This window comes from Planococcus citri, chromosome 4, assembly GCF_950023065.1.
Source record: "Planococcus citri chromosome 4, ihPlaCitr1.1, whole genome shotgun sequence".
Classification (NCBI taxonomy): domain Eukaryota; kingdom Metazoa; phylum Arthropoda; class Insecta; order Hemiptera; family Pseudococcidae; genus Planococcus; species Planococcus citri.
Genome location: NC_088680.1, coordinates 37,674,359 through 37,692,605, shown reverse-complemented (window position 1 = coordinate 37,692,605; position 18,247 = coordinate 37,674,359). Strand labels below are relative to the sequence as shown.

Here is an 18,247-nt window from a genome sequence, read left to right as displayed (position 1 = left end):
GAGTTGAAAACAAATTAGCCTTTTGTACTAGATTAGAACAAAATCAAAAGAACGACCAAAGATACATATAAACTACACGACAGACACAGCCTCAGGAGTTGAATTTCAATTCTTGACTTTTGGTGAATTTTTGAACACTTAAAATTACGATCATTTCATTTCCTACGAATAAATTAAAATTTGATTCGATAAGGGCAGAAAGCTGAAATTTCAATCTCCCGAATCGATTAGTGGTGGTTTCAAGTTACTGAGAAGCCATCAGAGAATTTAAAATTTTTCTGTTTTCAAAAAATTCCATAAACAGAGTCCTACTGAAATGCAGCTCCCACAGCAACAATAAATGATTAATTCTTCCAGACCTCATTATTTCGTCAATATTGAAAATTCATTAATTTTCAATCCCCCTTCCTCCACCAGGGTCAAAATTGTCATTTTCATTGATCGAATTCAATTTTTAAAAATTGTTCATTTTTTATAAAGAAATTTTTTTATGATGAAATAAAAATACGAAATAGAGGACAACTACTCCCCCCCCCCTTAAAATGAGTAATTCGTTAATCAACGATCTTATAACGTGCGTTTTAGACTAAACATTTTCCAACATCATACAATTGCTCACAAATCACAAATGCAACCAATCTACACCCGAATTTCGAGTTTTGAGAAGGGAAACGATTGAAGGATTTTTGATTTTATAATCCCCTCAAATCACCCATGGGGAAAATTACATAAACAAAACACTAAACAGGGCAAAAATTAAAGTGATGCCAAAAAAAATTATTTGAACCAAGTTTGCGTAAAAAGGTAAATTGCTTCAAAATTTGACAAATTGAATGAAATTTCACAAAAAAGCCATTTTTCATTTTTTCTCTCATTTTCTAACATTCTAGTTTCAACAAAACTTATAAAATTCCTTAAATTTTTATATTCAATTTTTAACCAGTTTAAAGCAATAATATAAATCTTTTTTTCTCAATTTTGTACTTCAATATGTATGTTAGAATTTTTGTATCCAACTTCTCTTCGGAGTATTCAGATTTTTTCACTTCGATGTCGTCGACGTTTATTTGAAGGCGTCGCTTCCGCTTTCGAGTCTAACAAAGCTGACTCAAAGGTGAACTTATCCCAGATGAAAAGTTCTAACGAACAATTGTTTTACATCTCTAGCGATTATCTATTCATCAGACAAACATTTTTTTAGATTATCGGGTTTGCGGTTTGATAAACCGATGGGGCCTGCTTGAGTAACCGAGACTCATTAATTAACTACATATAATGGACTACTGCCATTTGCCATCTGCCATCTGCGCCTTAATCATTTTTAATAAAATAAGGAGGAATAAATGAAAAATTGATACAAACATTTCGAAAATTTGATGAGTTGACTTCACAAAAAATTACGAAGAAAAGTTTTTTTTTCTCTAAAAATTAAACTAAAAATGACAAATCATTTTTACTCACATCGGAAAAATTTTTAAAAAAATTAATCCTGCGGATTAAGGAAAAATTCGGTATGAAAATAGTAAAAATTTTAGGATTTTTTAGAATGATAAAAGTGAGGTAAAATTATAGAAATTATTATGTTCCTTATACCTTGGCCCAATAGAATAATCCTGGAAAAATATGTATAAGAAAATGAAGCTAAATAGATACAAGTAGGATACAAAAATCTACATTTTTGAAGCATGTAGAATTGAAAAAAAAATGAGAGAAAAGGATCGATATTAATTGCTTTAATATGGTTAAAAATTGAATAAGTAAGTATGGAAATTTAGAGAAATTGTAAGCTTTACTACAATATTGAAAAACAAAAGAAAAAATTAAAAATTGTTAAGTGGTGCAGTATGTGCATCATATAACTACATCTCTTTCCAGTTCCTTCAAAAAATTGATCACATCATTTCCTGGCAGCAAAAAAAACAAAAAAAAATAACAAAAAACAAGACATTTTTTGCGATTTTATAAATTATTTGAATAAGTGAATAAAAAATGAAATAATTATACTTATTTTTCATTTTTTTTAAATCATTTTTTTCTGGGCAGAAGAAAATTCGTCGAAATACCTAATTGCAAGTCAGATTTGAACTTGAAAAAAAAAACGAAGAATAAAAAGCTCTAAAATTTTACTCAATGATGTATGTTTTTTTGATTTTTCTCGATCCTATGAAAAAAATTTTACCGACTGAAGGTGATGAAAATGATCTTTTCCAAATTGGTAAATTCTCAAGATCAAACCAGACCAGACACCTTTGACCCCCTTTTTTTTCAATGGACAGTGTATTACTATAAATCTCACTCCGATAATCATCTTCTTTGCAAAAAAAAAACATCGTATTATAATGCACAATGCACATCTGCATCGGTAAAATGACAAAATCACACATGCATCGATCAATGTAAAACTCACCTAGGGTGGCAAGGTTCGCGATAAATATCCAGTTGGAAATACTGGTTCTGATAGAGGAAACATCTTCGTTTCTTGAAAATAGGAAAGTGAGCTTCGTCTCTTTGAGAAACCATGTTCAAATAATCTCTCTGCGTGAGCTGTGTTTTGACCTCGATCACTTGGCCGTGTTTCTTGGGTTTTCTAATGGTGTGCGTATAAGCGTATTGACCTGTTGAATGATCGTCATTTGTTATAAATTATAAAATTACACTCGCATAACTCGTAAGTACCAGTACATCTGAACAATCCAAGTCTCACCTTTTTGACCACGTTTACGAACGCGAGCTTGAAATTCTTTGGATTTCATTTGTAAATAATGATGAACGACTTCGAAATCCTGAAAAGAAGGGAACGCCGAATCGGGTGGAAAAGGCATTTTGATGAGCCATTTTCGTTTCTTCGTATTATTCGACAATCGATCACCAGGATCGACTCCTACTTTCTGGCAAATAACCTACGCACGAGAAACAAGAATTTGTTAATTATATAAGACCTTTTCTACGTAATCATTACTGTTCATTGGTTGTATAATTTTCTCAACTGACCGCAATCAGTCGACAAATTTTCGTCTCGAAATCGGACGAATTATCGATCACGTCGAAATACGGATGACCCAACCAAGCGCTGGCATTTCTGAAATCAACTTCACGAGCTTTTTCTACGCCTTCGCTCCGGCAACTGTGGTCCTGTAAAGATAAAAAATTGACGTGTATTTTCACGCTACATTAAATCGAAGCTGGCTCGAGAGTCGAGATTTTCACACTTCGCACCTCAATCGTGTAAAACTCTTCTGCTCCGTTGGCCGCCGAAACCATATGGATAATTTGATTATATCGAGCGTCTCGCAAATCGACCAAGTTCAGATTATTAGCCACCAACATTTGTTCCCATTTTTCGGGCGATATATCTGTAAGATGTACATATTACACACAATTCGAAAAAAACAAATACAATCTTATAGGATATCTACGTCGTGACCAACCGTAGTACGAGTATAGCATGAGTATAGGTACATAGTACATAATAACATAAACACTCAAAACAATGCCAAAATTCAACGCATAAAAACAGAAGCCCGTTTAAACCTACTGCTGTGTGTACATCTTATCATATCCGTAAAAATAAACCATAAAATAACTCCTCTCTTCGGAGTATTCTGATTTTTTCGCTTCGATGTCGTCGACGTCTGTTTGAAGGCGTCAACTTCCTCCATCTCGTGCAAACTTCAGCTTCCGCTTTCGAGTCAAACAAGCTGACTCAAAGGTGAACTTATCCCAGATGAAAAGTTCTAACGAACAATTGTTTTCATCGTCGACCATTAAACTTGGGCCTTAAGCCAAATCTACGTGCGCGCGTTTTTTCTCATTCGTTATTATTAATTTTTTTTCACCTACTTACGAGTCATATTTTTGTTTTAAAAAACATGTATCACTCATTTTTGGGAGAATCGGGGACTTGAAAACTCAATTTGCGAATTGACGAATAACTTATTGGTCTGATTTCGAAGAGAAAAGGAGCAAACTACAAAAGCTATAATTTGAATCGGAAGACAAAGAAGATGCTATTGCTACTTTGGAGCTTCCGTCTACTTCGTGCTTTCATTAAAGAAGCCACAGAGTCAGAAGAGGGAGAAGGGAGGTAATTCTGTATCAGTATATGCTCAGTTGAAAACAAATCGATACAGAGCATAAATTAGATGGGTTTTGTTCTCTTTCTCACGTACCTAACAGAAATGAAATGTGAAAGGGGGTAGAAATATTAAATTCAATAAAAAGCACCAATCATCACATAAATCTAAAAAAAACCTCTAGGACACCTGCAGAACTTTATCAGGATCTTTTCAAAATATTTGCAAGACCTTAAGAGTTCTTGCGAAATTTCACGTCGCTTTCCTCTCTCAAATGCACCCTTAAGAATCCGAAGGATTTCAAATTTTTCAATGACTCATGCCCGTCAACAGATAACTTTCGGTTCAATCAGCAACATTCAATGAACATGTACATGTGAAAAGAGAAAAATATGACAGGTATAACTGAACGTGTGTATTTACTTTGGAAACTATTCTCAATCGTACTTGATGATGCTATGAAAACCATTATTTTTGACAAAACCAAGAGCAGAAACATACGAAATTATCTAACTACTTAAAAACACCTTTCGTGGAAAGCTGCCAAAATGTTTCCTCCGATTTTTCATTTTTTCTTCAATTTATAATCTCAACTAGGGAACTATAAGTTGAGCTAAAAAACAAATACATCAGCCACAAGCATCATAATTGGATTTTGGAAAATTAAAAAGAACTTTAAGGACCATTTTTTACCAAACAAAAAGGCATTAAAATTACCAATTTCTAATAACTTAAGTATGAACATTTTTTGGCATTTGAAATTTTTTCAGCATCAGGGTGTCATAGTCACTCAAATTCAAAAATTCGTTCTTTTTCCCGCTTTCAAAATAAAATCCCCCCCCCCCTCCAACGAACATCACATCTTGAGGGTATCAACAGACTTTTAAAATCATCTTTTTTTCTCAAAAATACTGGTTCATAAAATTTACCCCCACTTTTTCCAAAATTAACCTACCAACAAGGTTTGTACTCAAGTTTTCACATCAAAAAGTAAATCAAACCAAACCAAAGCAAACCGAGGGCAAAATCTCTTGAAAATCCATTTTAAGAAGCATTACTTTTGACGCGAGAATCTGATTTTTATACCCATGATATTTACCAGATTCTAATAATGAATAAGTTGACTAAAAAAATTAGATTTCAAAAAATGGAAGCAAAGTGGTCCGGGCGAAGCGAGGGCAAACACGTTTGAAAACTTGTTTTAAAAAGCAATGCTTTGAAAAGATAATTTTTTAACCTGAAAAAATGTCATATTCAAGCAATAAGTTAATAATTGTTCATAAAAACATTTTGAAAAAGCGAAGTGGCCCGAGCGGAAAAGCGTTCAAAAATTAATAATAATCATGAAATACAGAACAAAGGAAACACAAAAAATTCGCGACTGGTAGACACCCTGGAAAAACATCACTACAATTTTTCAATTTTTTCACAATTTTCGCTATTTTTTTACACACAGGCACGAATAATTTTTTTCCAAAGAAATCATGAAAATAGAAACAAAATAAAAAAGCTAGCAGAATTTTAAAATGAAGCGAGACAAAACGTTAGAAATTACATGACTACATTAAATGAAAATATTTAGGCGATAGAAATTTAAATTTTGTAGCTAAAAAAGTATCACTAAAAATGTATCGATCCCGTAACTTTATTCCCAAGTGGGATAGGTACTCGAATAGACTGTCCAAGAGTACAAAACTCAGTTCTTGATGCTGCTTCGAATTCTATTTTCTCATAACTACTACACAATCTAAAATAACATCTAACCTTTATTTTTATGTCTTCTGGTCCACATTCCCAATTCCTCTGGGTGCGGGTAATTTATTACGTAATAAAATACACTCAAAAAAATCAAAACGCTACAAAAAATTTCAAAAAAAATCATATCACAGTCGAATAAATGGCACATTAAAAAAGTTAAAAAGCGAGTTAATAGTAGGATGCTTAAATATGAACAATAATCAAATTAATAACAATTCCCTCTGTAAACATGAATGAAAGTATAATACAATAATGAGAATACTAAAATAATGATCAGATAGGTATTTGTATCACTAATACATCAGCAGTTTTGAGCAGGTGAGCAATATGCCGCAATTTTTTCCCAACTGTTTCATCCTCACATAATGGAGGGAAGGAGGTAGTTTAAGTATTAAACCAGTAAAACAGAATGTCACCCCTTGAAGTGGTAGTTTATGAAGCAGACTAACCTTTCAACCAATATTTCAAAATGAAGACTGGGTAATAGTAAATTGATCAAAAAATGAAGTTTATGCGTAGGAAATGAAAATGTAACAAAGTACCTATCTAGGATGCAATTTTTTTACTAAGATGGTTACTTTGTAATATTTTTCATTCCTAGACATTGATTCTGTTTTTTGACCAATTTATTATTATCCTGCAATGGACTTTTTAAAATTTCCATTGTTTAATAATATTTTTAATTTTAACCAATAAAGGCAGCCTTCTAATTTTTTGGCGCTTCTTCAGTTACTACTTAATTTTCAATTTAATAATATTCAAATGTTTTTTCATTTTTCTATTACAATTTTAAAAATGAAAAAGTAAAAACTAAATTGATATTTATATTTTTCATTTTTGTATTTCAATTTAATACCCAATCCTTAGTACACAACAAAAATTTTAAATACATTGAATTTGTGTTTACAATTTTAGTCATTGAATCATTTTAGGTAAATGTATGGTATAAAAAGTGAAGTATGAGATTGTTTCCTTCATATTCACCTATACCTATACTTACCTATACATTCGTTCTAGCTCCTGTCAAACAATAGATCCTTCGGAGAACTACCCTCCAACCACCCCCTATCTACAACTCTCCTTTTAGCATATACGTTTCTATTCTTAGTAGTTTTAGTTCTTTAAACAAATCTTATTCTTTAGTCTTTAAGTGTTTCTCATGCAACTCATATGTCTCTTAGAAAGTAACGATGTACCTTTCGTCAAAATAAAATCATTATTTAGAAATTTGTATTTCATGTCTTTTAGCGAGCTCCAGAGATGGCATAAAACGCTGTTATCAATATTTTCGCTATTCCAAATGCGTATTTCATGAGTAATGAATGAATTTTGAATAAGAAATATTATTTTAATAACGATCAATTATTGAAAACATACTTCAAAGCAAATAAGCGCAACTTGGAACCAGAAATCATCGACTACAAGCACCATATTTGTAATACAGCACTGACTGCAATACAAGTAAGTTACTTTAACTATATTACAAAAACTAGCTCAATACTAATCAAAGTTTTTCCATAGTAAAATGGATATCGCGCCGAATCATGAAAGAACCATCACGACACAGAAAATTCGTCGCACTTGCAAGGTAGAAAAGATAAACGGTGAATTCTGCCGATTATGTTACATCAAGAACCTCCCGAACTAAGAAGAATATCCAAAATGGATTCGTCTTGATTATTTGGACTGGTGGGACGGTGTTTCTAGCAGACAAATTCCCCAGTTTGCTAGAACATCAGGAAGAGATGGGTACAATCAGATTGCAGGATGGATTGATTCTTTAAAAAGAATAACTTGTGACTAGACTGTGAATTGTCTAGTTTAACTTTATTAAATAGTATTCCTACAGGGTCCAAAAAAAAGAATTTGTCAATTTGCACGATTCTTAAAAATGTAATCAGACTTCTAGTGAGAAAATTATTTAATTTAATTTTAATTAAATTTATCATAAATGATTTGTATGCTGATGTAGATTTTTTCCAATTTGCACGATTCTTAAAAATGTAATCAGACTTCTAGTGAGAAAATTATTTAATTTAATTTTAATTAAATTTATCATAAATGATTTGTATGCTGATGTAGATTTTTTCCAATTTGCACGATTCTTAAAAATGTAATCAGACTTCTAGTGAGAAAATTATTTAATTTAATTTTAATTAAATTTATCATAAATGATTTGTATGCTGATGTAGATTTTTTCCAATTTACACGATTCTTAAAAATGTAATCAGACTTCTAGTGAGAAAATTATTTAATTTAATTTTAATTAAATTTATCATAAATGATTTGTATGCTGATGTAGATTTTTTTCCAATCAGATTTCTGGGGTCTTGCTACAAAAACTGTTAATGTGTATAAGATTAGAAATATTTACTCAAATGTTATTGTAAACAGTGATGTAGCAAAATCTTGTTTTAAATTTCTTAACATTATTAATATTTGTAGTTTGAAGTACCACTAAAAAAAGAAATCATGGGTGATTGATATTCAAGAAAAACTTATGTCAAAAAATAGAGAAAAGAATATATGTTTCATGTACGCTAATTGGTTTTAAGTAATTTTTAATTTTAAATCCATAAAAAAAACACTTGTTAACTTAGTTTTTGAACAACCCTCATGTCTTTACTTTGTGTGAAGAAATGTTATGGGTCGATAATTTGCAATTTTAGCAATTGGAACAGGCTCTACTTCCATTAGTTTCATCGCCATTATTGCCCAATAAAAAACAGTTGTTTCAAGTGGACAGATGCTTACTAAGCTACTTCTCACCCTATGTAATGAAAATAAAGGACTGATTGGGAAAAAGTTTAAAAATATGGTGCAAATGTACAGCTTCTCAGCAGAATTAATGGTTAAGTAAGGCCACAATGTTGATGCCTTAAAAGTAAAGAACCGCTATGAAAAAGTGTTGGCTGAATTTAAAGAATCAAAATCTCTATTTTTTTCATCTTTTGCAAATATTTGTATTTTTTTTTACTTCAACACTTGAAACGATATCACCAGCATCTAAAATCGTAATAATACACATGTGTGATTGTTATAATGACAAAAATGAATACTTTTTGAACATTTTTGACATGAATGGTGCGCTAAAAAGTTGAAAATTGTCGAATTATGGCTAGAAATCATAAGAAAAATGCCCATAGTGTCCTGTTCGATTCCCAATTGCAAAAAATTGTTGATAATGACTTCATTATATCATTCGATGATGACAAAGAAGAGAAAGCAGCTCACAATGAATATATCAGTGGTAAGCAATTTCAGCATAATTTCATTTTATATAAAAGAAAAGATTTTGAACTTTCTAATTTCTCCCATAAAATACTACAGATTCCGGTGGTTCTGAGTATCAATGTAGTGATGTGGATGAGTCTAATTCGGATTCCTCTGGCAGTACAGAGGTTCATGAGATCGAGATGAATTTTAATGATAACCAAGAGACATAGAATACAGCAAATCAAGGCGGTGGTAATCAAAATGTACATCAAAATGGCTCAGTTGTGCAAGATGATGATGATCCACCTATAGATTACAATGGTAAGTTTAAGTTCGTTTATTTTAGGAAATTTTAAAATAAATCTTTCATACTGAATTTTGATAATTTATTTTAGACGAATGGCATACAGTGAACAGACTATGTAAGTTGCTGGACAACCAGTTGGATATTTTTAAAATTTGGGCAGATCAAGGACTGGTATGCAGGGATGCGATGATACCCGATATATCATGATATTTATCGATACGTATCAGATCAGTAGTGTATCGATACATATCGATCCAAACTTGATACCGAGCTTTTGAATTTTGTTTGTTTTTGGCTTTTTTTTATCTGTGAAAGTTTTGGCATTTCAGCCAACTTTTTAAGCTAAATAAACAAACAAAAGTATCATGATATTTATCGATACGTATCATGATATTTTCAGAAGTATCGATACCGTATCGATACGGTATCATCGCATCCCTGCTGGTATGCCACCCCATGTCAATAATGCACCAAGCGAGAAATTTTTATCGCTGGCAAATTTATTCAGACACTCTAGTAACGCATCACGTTGAGTGACAAAGTATTTAAAACTGCTCGATGTCACAAATTTACACATCTACCCTTAGGGGGAAGTATTTAAAACTGCTCGTAGTCACAAATTTATTTATGCTCATTTAAATTCATTCACGCCTTACACACTTTTCCATCCATAAAAGTGTACCATAGGGGCTCACATACTATTCATATCAATCCATTCAATTACTGTCCTAGATGTCCTGTAAAAAGAATTTGTCCCTAATTTTATGTTTCACACTTGATTTTAAATTTTATTCCTAATATTTAAAAAAAATGTGTTCCTCTAATTCAGCTGTCATTATTATTGTTATTAATTATCATGATTATTCTCATTAATTTTATTGATTTATCCATTCATGGCATTCATGCAAAGTATTGTTTTTTTACATTATTATTAATTTTATTCACTTATCCATTTGTACATTGAAAATTAATAAACCTTCATAAGTTTATACTTAAAATTGCTTTAAGAAAGTAAATAAGAAAAGTGACAATTTGTATGTTTTCTTTGATTTTGAAGCAAGGGTAGAAGAAGAGTCACAAATTGTTACCACTAAGTATACTATTTGTCGTCATATATGTACCAAATTATGCAGTACTACAGCTGAATTGTATGTGATGTATTGAGATAGAAAACAAAGACATATCAACAAATTGTAGCCATTGTGGGCAGCATCAGTATGAGATTGAAAAGAAAGGAGGAGATGAACTACTGGAAGAATTTTTCAACATAATTTGTAATAAAATGTCCAAATTTTAAAAAATGTATGTGCATGCTTACAATGAAGGTGGCTATGATTATATTTTCCTGATAGAATTCCTAGTTTGAAAACTTAAGTGGGTACCTACCTTGACCATGAATGGTTCAATACTCATAACAATGAAGCATAAGCAAATTAAATTCAAAGATAGCCTAAACTTTTTCCATATTAAACTCCCTGCTCTACCAGATATGTTTGATATTAAGGATGCTGAGAAGGGGTATTTTCCCCATTATTTCAACAATTTACCAAATCAAAACTACTGTGGCTCCATTCCTGAAGCAAAATATTATGGTATTGATGAAATGGGACTGAAAGAAAGAAAAAAAAATCAAAGAATGGTATATATAATGGTGAAAAATCCAAGAATGTGACATTCTATTATCAAGTAGAGATCTGAAAGTACTGCATTGTAAATGTAGATGTTTTCAGAAAATCTTGTATCAAGTTTAGAAAACTATTCTATGATTAATTTAATAGGGATAGATCCTCTAGTAGCAACATCAACAATAGCTGGTGCCTACATGGCTGCTTATAGAACAAACTTTATACTGTCAAATACCATCCCCTTAATGACATTTCCATCATAGAGAATGAGAAATAAGATAAGATAAGGATAACTAATTAATGTTAGTAGTTTAATATTTGAAATACTTTGAACACTTGTATGGTGTTCAACTAGAATCGGTCTAAATAGGATGGGAAAAGCAAATCTGCAATATAAATCCCATTTAATTACTATCCCAGATGTCCTGTAAAAAGAATTTGTCCCTAATTTTATATGTATTACTCCTATGTTAATTTTTTATTCCTAATTTTAAAAATAAATGTGTTTCTTTTAATTTAACTGTTATTATTATTTGTAATTAGGTTAAGAATTACGTTGAATTCTGTGTATAAAGTAGCATCCGACCTACTTGAATAAGAGTTTTATAAATATGTTCTAAGTAATAAATTTTCTTAAGACCATATTGAACTGTTTTTAGTGTTTTTTTCATTTATTAGATTACCCTTAGGATGTAATGATAATCCTACTTCGTTGCAACTGAAGTATAATGTAAAAAATTTGCTTTTAAAAAATTGTATTACTTTTATATCTGGAAATATAAGTTTTAAATGATGGGCAAATTGGAAGCATTTTTAATATTTCTTACCAGAATTGCCAAAAGTGTTGCAAAAAGAAGCAAGACTTATCTGTGTTAGAAGATTTTGATTTTGAGGTACCAGAGGACTTCTCATTTGGCAAAGATGAGGAACTTTTAAAAGATAATATTTTATATTATATTGCTGGATACATAGTTTTAAAATTATTTACTCATGTAAGTTGTGACAAATGCCCTCAAGCAATGAAAAATACTTTACTAAATGATCATAATTATTCAATTAATGTGAAATTTGTGACACAAAGTTTCCTTCATTTCAAAAATCATGGAGGATTATGTTTGCCAGCTTTTACCATATTTAAAATTGTTAAAGAATGTGAACAAGTAATCTCTTTTTTGTTCCAATGTAAAAGATATAAAAAAATTAGTAGCCTAGCTACTAAGAGTCACAAAAATATTTGGAAACACGGTTATTGTTATCTCCAACCCCCTTGAAGAATACCTAGTTTTGAAGAAAAAAAATGAGAAAAAAAACCACCTTGATTGTGCTAAATTTTTCTCAGGCAATATTCTCCAACAAGAGATAAGACTTGAAATAATCTTCTTTTTGGGGTTCAACATTTTGATAAGTGAATAGCTGTTTATTGTTGTAAATTGGTCTCAACTCACACCCTTGCTATGTACCAATCATGTGCAGAATGTCTTGGATTTTAAAATAATCCAATTCACAAAATCTGAGAATTGCTCATACTTTCAAGTTTTAACAACTATTAAATCAGATCCGTGATACCTCCAAAACCCCCATCCTAGTGAAAATCAAACAGAAAACAAAAAAATTGCAGCACATTGACTCACTGCTATGGTAGCCTTACAAAACACAAATAATAGCATGCGGCGAGCAAAAAAATAAACAAAGGTAAATGGATAGAGAGAAAACACAAGTTAAAATGCTCGGCGAATTTGGTTACTGAATGCGGAATTGATGTGTGTACTTACAGGACGACACATCCATTGCGCCACGATCACAAATAATCAAACAATCACGTTTACATGACTGGCCCAGCTCAAAAAAGGTGTTCTCTATTTGTAGCATACTCTTCAATAAATTCTCTTGGAATTTGTAGGCTGTGAACAGAAAATAAACAAATGGAAAATTTAATGACAACAAATTATAATAGGTAATTTAATTGCAGTACATACACAAGGTGGCCAATAAAATTACAATTTGAAAAACCCGAATTTAAGCATAGTTTATATGAATCGATGTATTGGCCGCGCAACCTGTTTTGTTTGTTTGTGTTTTTTTTTTGAAAATCATGATAGGTACCTATTTGGTCTTGGACTAACCTTTCCAGACTTTCCCCACCTATTTCCATTACAAACGCTTAAATGGTCAATTTCAAGTAGAGCCCAGATTCCAGGGCATAAGTCACATCATTCATATGCACATAGTTTTCAAATCACAAATGATGGATGAAATATGCGATTTCAATACTTTACATCTGTTAATCACCTCTTATAAATCAATATTCAAAAAGAAGAAAAAATTGTAAAAACGAAGAAAAGAAATCTTCCTAATGAGCTTTTCATTAAAATAATTATACTGACTAATTTTATTCGTAGGTACACTGTGCACAAGAGCACAGCATAAACAAAAAACAAACACGTGCTCATCATCAATGAAAAAATATGCGCGATATGCGGCGTCTTTGCCTTTCCTGCTACTTGCTGCTTCACCCAAGGCCTTAAATCGCAATGCATGATGCGATCACGCGTTTCGATCCTAATCTTTGGAAACAAATTTGTTCATTGGGAAAAAATTTTACTCCAGATTCTTTCTCACATTTTCTTTTCCAATGTTCCTTTAAAATTCATTTAATTTCGTGCCTTATCGCTCCAACATACCACCCAATTAAAATTTCATCGTCGAAACACGCATTTTTCTTATCTACAGAGTATGTTTCGTCTACACCATTAACAAATACTTTTTAAATGTCTGAGTATGTAATGTAATACGACGTACTCTACGTATGTACATTCGAACATGAACTACATCTAATTATCTACATAGCTAATACAGCAGGTAGAGGTACACAATTGATTAAAAAAATGTAATCACCGGTTGTATTACTGTTTTTTCGTGAGTACTGAATAATCGTTAATTATTTGACATAGCTACTATCGTTCGTGAAAACAATAAATTTAGCGAAATAAAAATCATACGTAAAGTTAACGAAGAGGGAAAAAAATCATCGAGGTGGATTACTAAAGCACGCCAACTGTCATTGTCAACATACTGTTGATTCGACACAATAATATATGAATACATGTGTCATATTTGTACATTGCTGTATCTTTTAATTTTTTTTCTCATTCATTTCTCAATTTTTTATCACATACACGAGTAATATAAATTATCAACGTTGCAAAAATTCATTCTGCATTTCAAACGAATTAATAGATTAGAATTCACCGTCATACTGTAATTCAGTAGGTAGTTAGGCACGCAAATCCACTCTATCAGTGTTAATGTACACATGAAAAATAGGTAAACCAAGATGAAAAACTCGTCACGAATGCACAAAAAATAAGAGAGAAAATTGGGAATTTTTGAAGAGCTCCCCAGTCCCCATCCCCCATCTCTTGAAAGAAAAAACGTGAAAAATCATCCAAAAGTATTTCGAAAATTCTTCAACATTTTTTCTGAAACCATCAACTTAAATCTTACTTATTTGCTGCAGAAAAAAATCATCAAAATGGAAATAATGTCTTGAAAATCGATTTTACCCAAAGAGTGTCTACTCCTACACACGTTCGTAAGTTCATCAAAAATACCACTAAAAACATGAATAAATCCATTCAAAATTATAAAATCCTTCCTCAAAAAATTGCGCAGAACTTTAACATCTAATTCTTCGACACACATTTCTTTCCTTGCAGAATAATTAGAGAGATTTTGAAAAATTGAAGAAGTGACCTGAGTTACTTGAAATGTAGACAGGACACGGATTTTGGCAGGTTTAAAATCCATAAGAATCTGCTAGGGTAGCAGCTTTTAAAAATGGATTTTCACTGATTTTACTCAACGAGAGAAAACTTCTAAGGTGTTAAGGTTGGGATCTAAAAAGTGTTTCAAAATTGTTCAAAAAACGTCCAAAACCAAAATTTTTGAGAATCGCGTAAAAAAGCAAGAACGCAACCACTTGCTCATAAAATCATGCGAAATACCACAAAGGATAATATTTCACCAAATAGATTCAACGAAACTGGTTTCAGAGGAGTACATTCAAAATTACATATACAGTACCTGGAATTCTTAATCATCTGAAATGACTGCCCTCCCACTCCAATAACTCCTCACTTTAATTTAGACGTTTGCAAAATAAACCCCTCAACTACGTGGGTATAGTTCCATGGGTATTTTGATCTCAAAATTCGCAAATGAAAATGATAATTATCAAGATTGATCATACGCATATTATTTGAAAATCAAGATTACACATGATTTTTTAAAATCAATGTTGCAACAAAACATCGCTTTAAAAATTTGAAAAAAATTACATTTTTATTTTTTTAAATTCTCTCATAATTTTAGGTCATCATTTTGAGATAAATGACTTTTCTAGCAAACGAATAAATTTTTTAGGAGGAAATTAATTACCAAGAAAATGAAATTCAAATTCAACCATTAAGATTGTAAGATACCTTACCCAATACCCATGGTGCATATCTAGGAAAAAACATCATTGAGTACATTTGTACGTCATTGCCCAAATTAGGAATATGTTTCCGAGATGAATACCTACCTAAGCAAACCTGCAATCGTTACTTATAAACCGGATATCAAAGTAACGTTATCTAAATTATTATCAAATCGACGAAGTAATCGATACTGCTAAAATAAAAGTTCTATCCCCTTTCATTGATTAATTTGCAACAAAGATCATTTTAACGCATCGTTAATCCTAAAAGGAATAAAAATTGAATATTTTCAATCGCAATATTCAGGAAATTGACAACTGACCCCCTTAAATGATTACTTATCGAGAAAAATTATCTAAATTATCCCTTATCAAATCGATTATCGATTAAGTAATTTTAAAATTGAAAAAAAAAATCACATTCATACTATGTATGTATGTACTTTATTCGATACTCGTTGCTACGAAAAAAATTACACCAACGTAAATAAAAACGCGAATATCGTACGATTTGTAAATTAATTTTAATTCGATTTCTTTCGATAAATGGTTCATTAATAATGGCAAAATAAATGCTCCAATAATGAACATACGCATTGAATAAATGAAAACCTACATATTTCGATAAAGTTATTCTTTACATATGAGAAATAAAAATTGCACGCAAATTTTTTTTTCTACGCGAAGACGAAAATTTCCAGCTGTTCGATTGACGTCACGTTTCAGTTAAAATTTCCTTTCAATGTCAAGCTGGAATAGAACAAGGTCGACGGGTTTTATAATGCAAATGCAAAAAAAAAATCGACTCCTCTCTTCGTTTGAAAAGGCAAGCTGCGCGAATTGTGATCGAGTAAGCAATTTTCAAACAATATGAATTTTGCGGTATTCGCAAAAGATTAATAAACATTCCGCAACATCGCCTTGAATTTATCATCAGGTTTCACTATTATTTTCACGTATTATTCATTACTAAAGCTTCTTGACGAGATTCGTAACAGACTGTTGACTGACGTCACAAGTTAAGTGAATTTTTTCGAGGACGTTTGAGAGGTAGAAAAAAGTCAATGTCATTTCCAGTTTGATCGTTTAATGAACTCGAAAATTGTCGATAGCCCGCTGATTACGTACTCGAGTCGGTTTTATTTTGGCATACGGTGCAAATATGCACTTGTATGGAACGATTCCGAAGTAAACGATCCAATAAAAGATAACAGCGTGAGTTCTTCGCAACTGCAGACTAAACGTAGATGCTGGCTAATTTAGCGACCAAATGGTAATGGGATTTTTCGAAAATATTCGCGCTAATTGGTAATTTATTTTCAGACCAGGGTCATACTAGATGTTCCGGTTAATTGAACGTATTTATAGCAGTAATTCGTCTTAATTTAACAACTACTTTACTACTTATTCGATTGCGAAGTTTTCATCAATAATAATTTTTTTTCATTTCTGTATTGTTGACAAAAACGAAAAACTAAAGAATGTTGAAAATGATCCTAGACAAATATGTCTATTCGAATGACAATAAATTGACCACTGTCTAGACAACAGGCGACTATCGTGTTTTGAAAGCCAGGTAAACAAAAAAGGTGTTTCTACGTTTGAAAGAATTTCAAATGACGTTTATACCTGGGTTAACACATTTTTTCGTAATCTATTGAGAGATCGAACAGATAAATGATACATTAGGATGAAATATTTTTCAACAAAGTGTTACGCGGAGTAAGATAAGCGATACTTTACAACAGAACGGCGAGTCCGAGGATCAATTTACACGATCGGAGTACGATCAGTGGTGAAAACTTCGCATAGTGGTATAAAATAATATGCAAAAAATTGGCTTACCAGTATCTTCATCAAGGTCGGCGTATTTGACACCACCACTGAAATAAAATACAACAATGTTCATCAATAGTTCGCAATAAAAGATGCAACAGCTGAAAAATTACTAAATTTGAAGTGGTAATCGATATGGCATATTTACCTTAATAACACCGATGCAGTTTCAGGTACACGATACACCTGCGAAAAAAATGTAAAAATTAATGATTTGTTGAATTAAAATCAACGAGTGGATTTGTACAAATTACTAGTTGGAAAACTAATAGTACCTTCCATCCTATACTTTCGAAAAACGTGCATAATCTGGCTTGACCCGTAGTTTTACCGCCACATGGTCCTGAAACAAAGAAAAACTTAAATTTCAGCGACTGAAGATGTACAATGACCTGACACCGAGTTACCATAAGTTCAACATGTAGACGGTGATAATTATTATAGTGATAATCAATGAGACCGGAATGGTAATTGAACATGAATACGTACCTCCAGTTAATACAACTTTATATATCCTCCTAGGCAACTTTTCAGAGTATTCACTCATGTTGCTGTCTTCGAAAAACATGAGGTTTGGAAAAAAAAGATGTGAACTAAACGTATTTATACACGAAGGTTCTTTTAAAACACATATTCGTTAAGGTAAACGAACATTACACAAAAGATAACGTAGAACGAATAGTAATTTATAACTCTGGTGAAGTTATCCGAGAGTTAATTTCAACCGAATTAATTCACACCGAGGACCGAGGTTCTCTTGTACGCGAAATTCAAAATGCGCAAATTACCATTCGAAGAATGAAATCACAACCTTACAAAAGATAGCTCGTGCTTTTATTTACGAAACGCTCAATTTTTCCAAATTGAAAAATTAAAAATTCTCAAGTTGGCGGGTTTCAGCTGCGAAATGCGAAATTTCTCTCTATAGTGAGAAATGCCTCGACATTATTATGAA

General features: G+C 31.7%; 1 protein-coding gene across 1 annotated transcript in view; it reads right to left on the bottom strand.

Moving 5' to 3' along the window:
• The window catches only part of Ttd14 (TRPL translocation defect 14), a 20,158-nt gene extending 1,911 nt beyond the window's left edge, over positions 1–18,247 (bottom strand). Inside the window, exons 1-9 of the mRNA XM_065362129.1 lie at positions 17,782–18,247; positions 17,568–17,635; positions 17,441–17,478; positions 17,302–17,339; positions 12,752–12,880; positions 3,217–3,353; positions 2,992–3,132; positions 2,705–2,900; positions 2,408–2,615 (exon numbers count right to left, since the gene is read on the bottom strand). Of these exons, the coding sequence (XP_065218201.1) occupies positions 2,408–2,615; positions 2,705–2,900; positions 2,992–3,132; positions 3,217–3,353; positions 12,752–12,880; positions 17,302–17,339; positions 17,441–17,478; positions 17,568–17,635; positions 17,782–17,860 (1,034 nt within the window). The 5' untranslated portion in view covers positions 17,861–18,247. The remainder of the gene's footprint in view (positions 1–2,407; positions 2,616–2,704; positions 2,901–2,991; positions 3,133–3,216; positions 3,354–12,751; positions 12,881–17,301; positions 17,340–17,440; positions 17,479–17,567; positions 17,636–17,781) is intronic.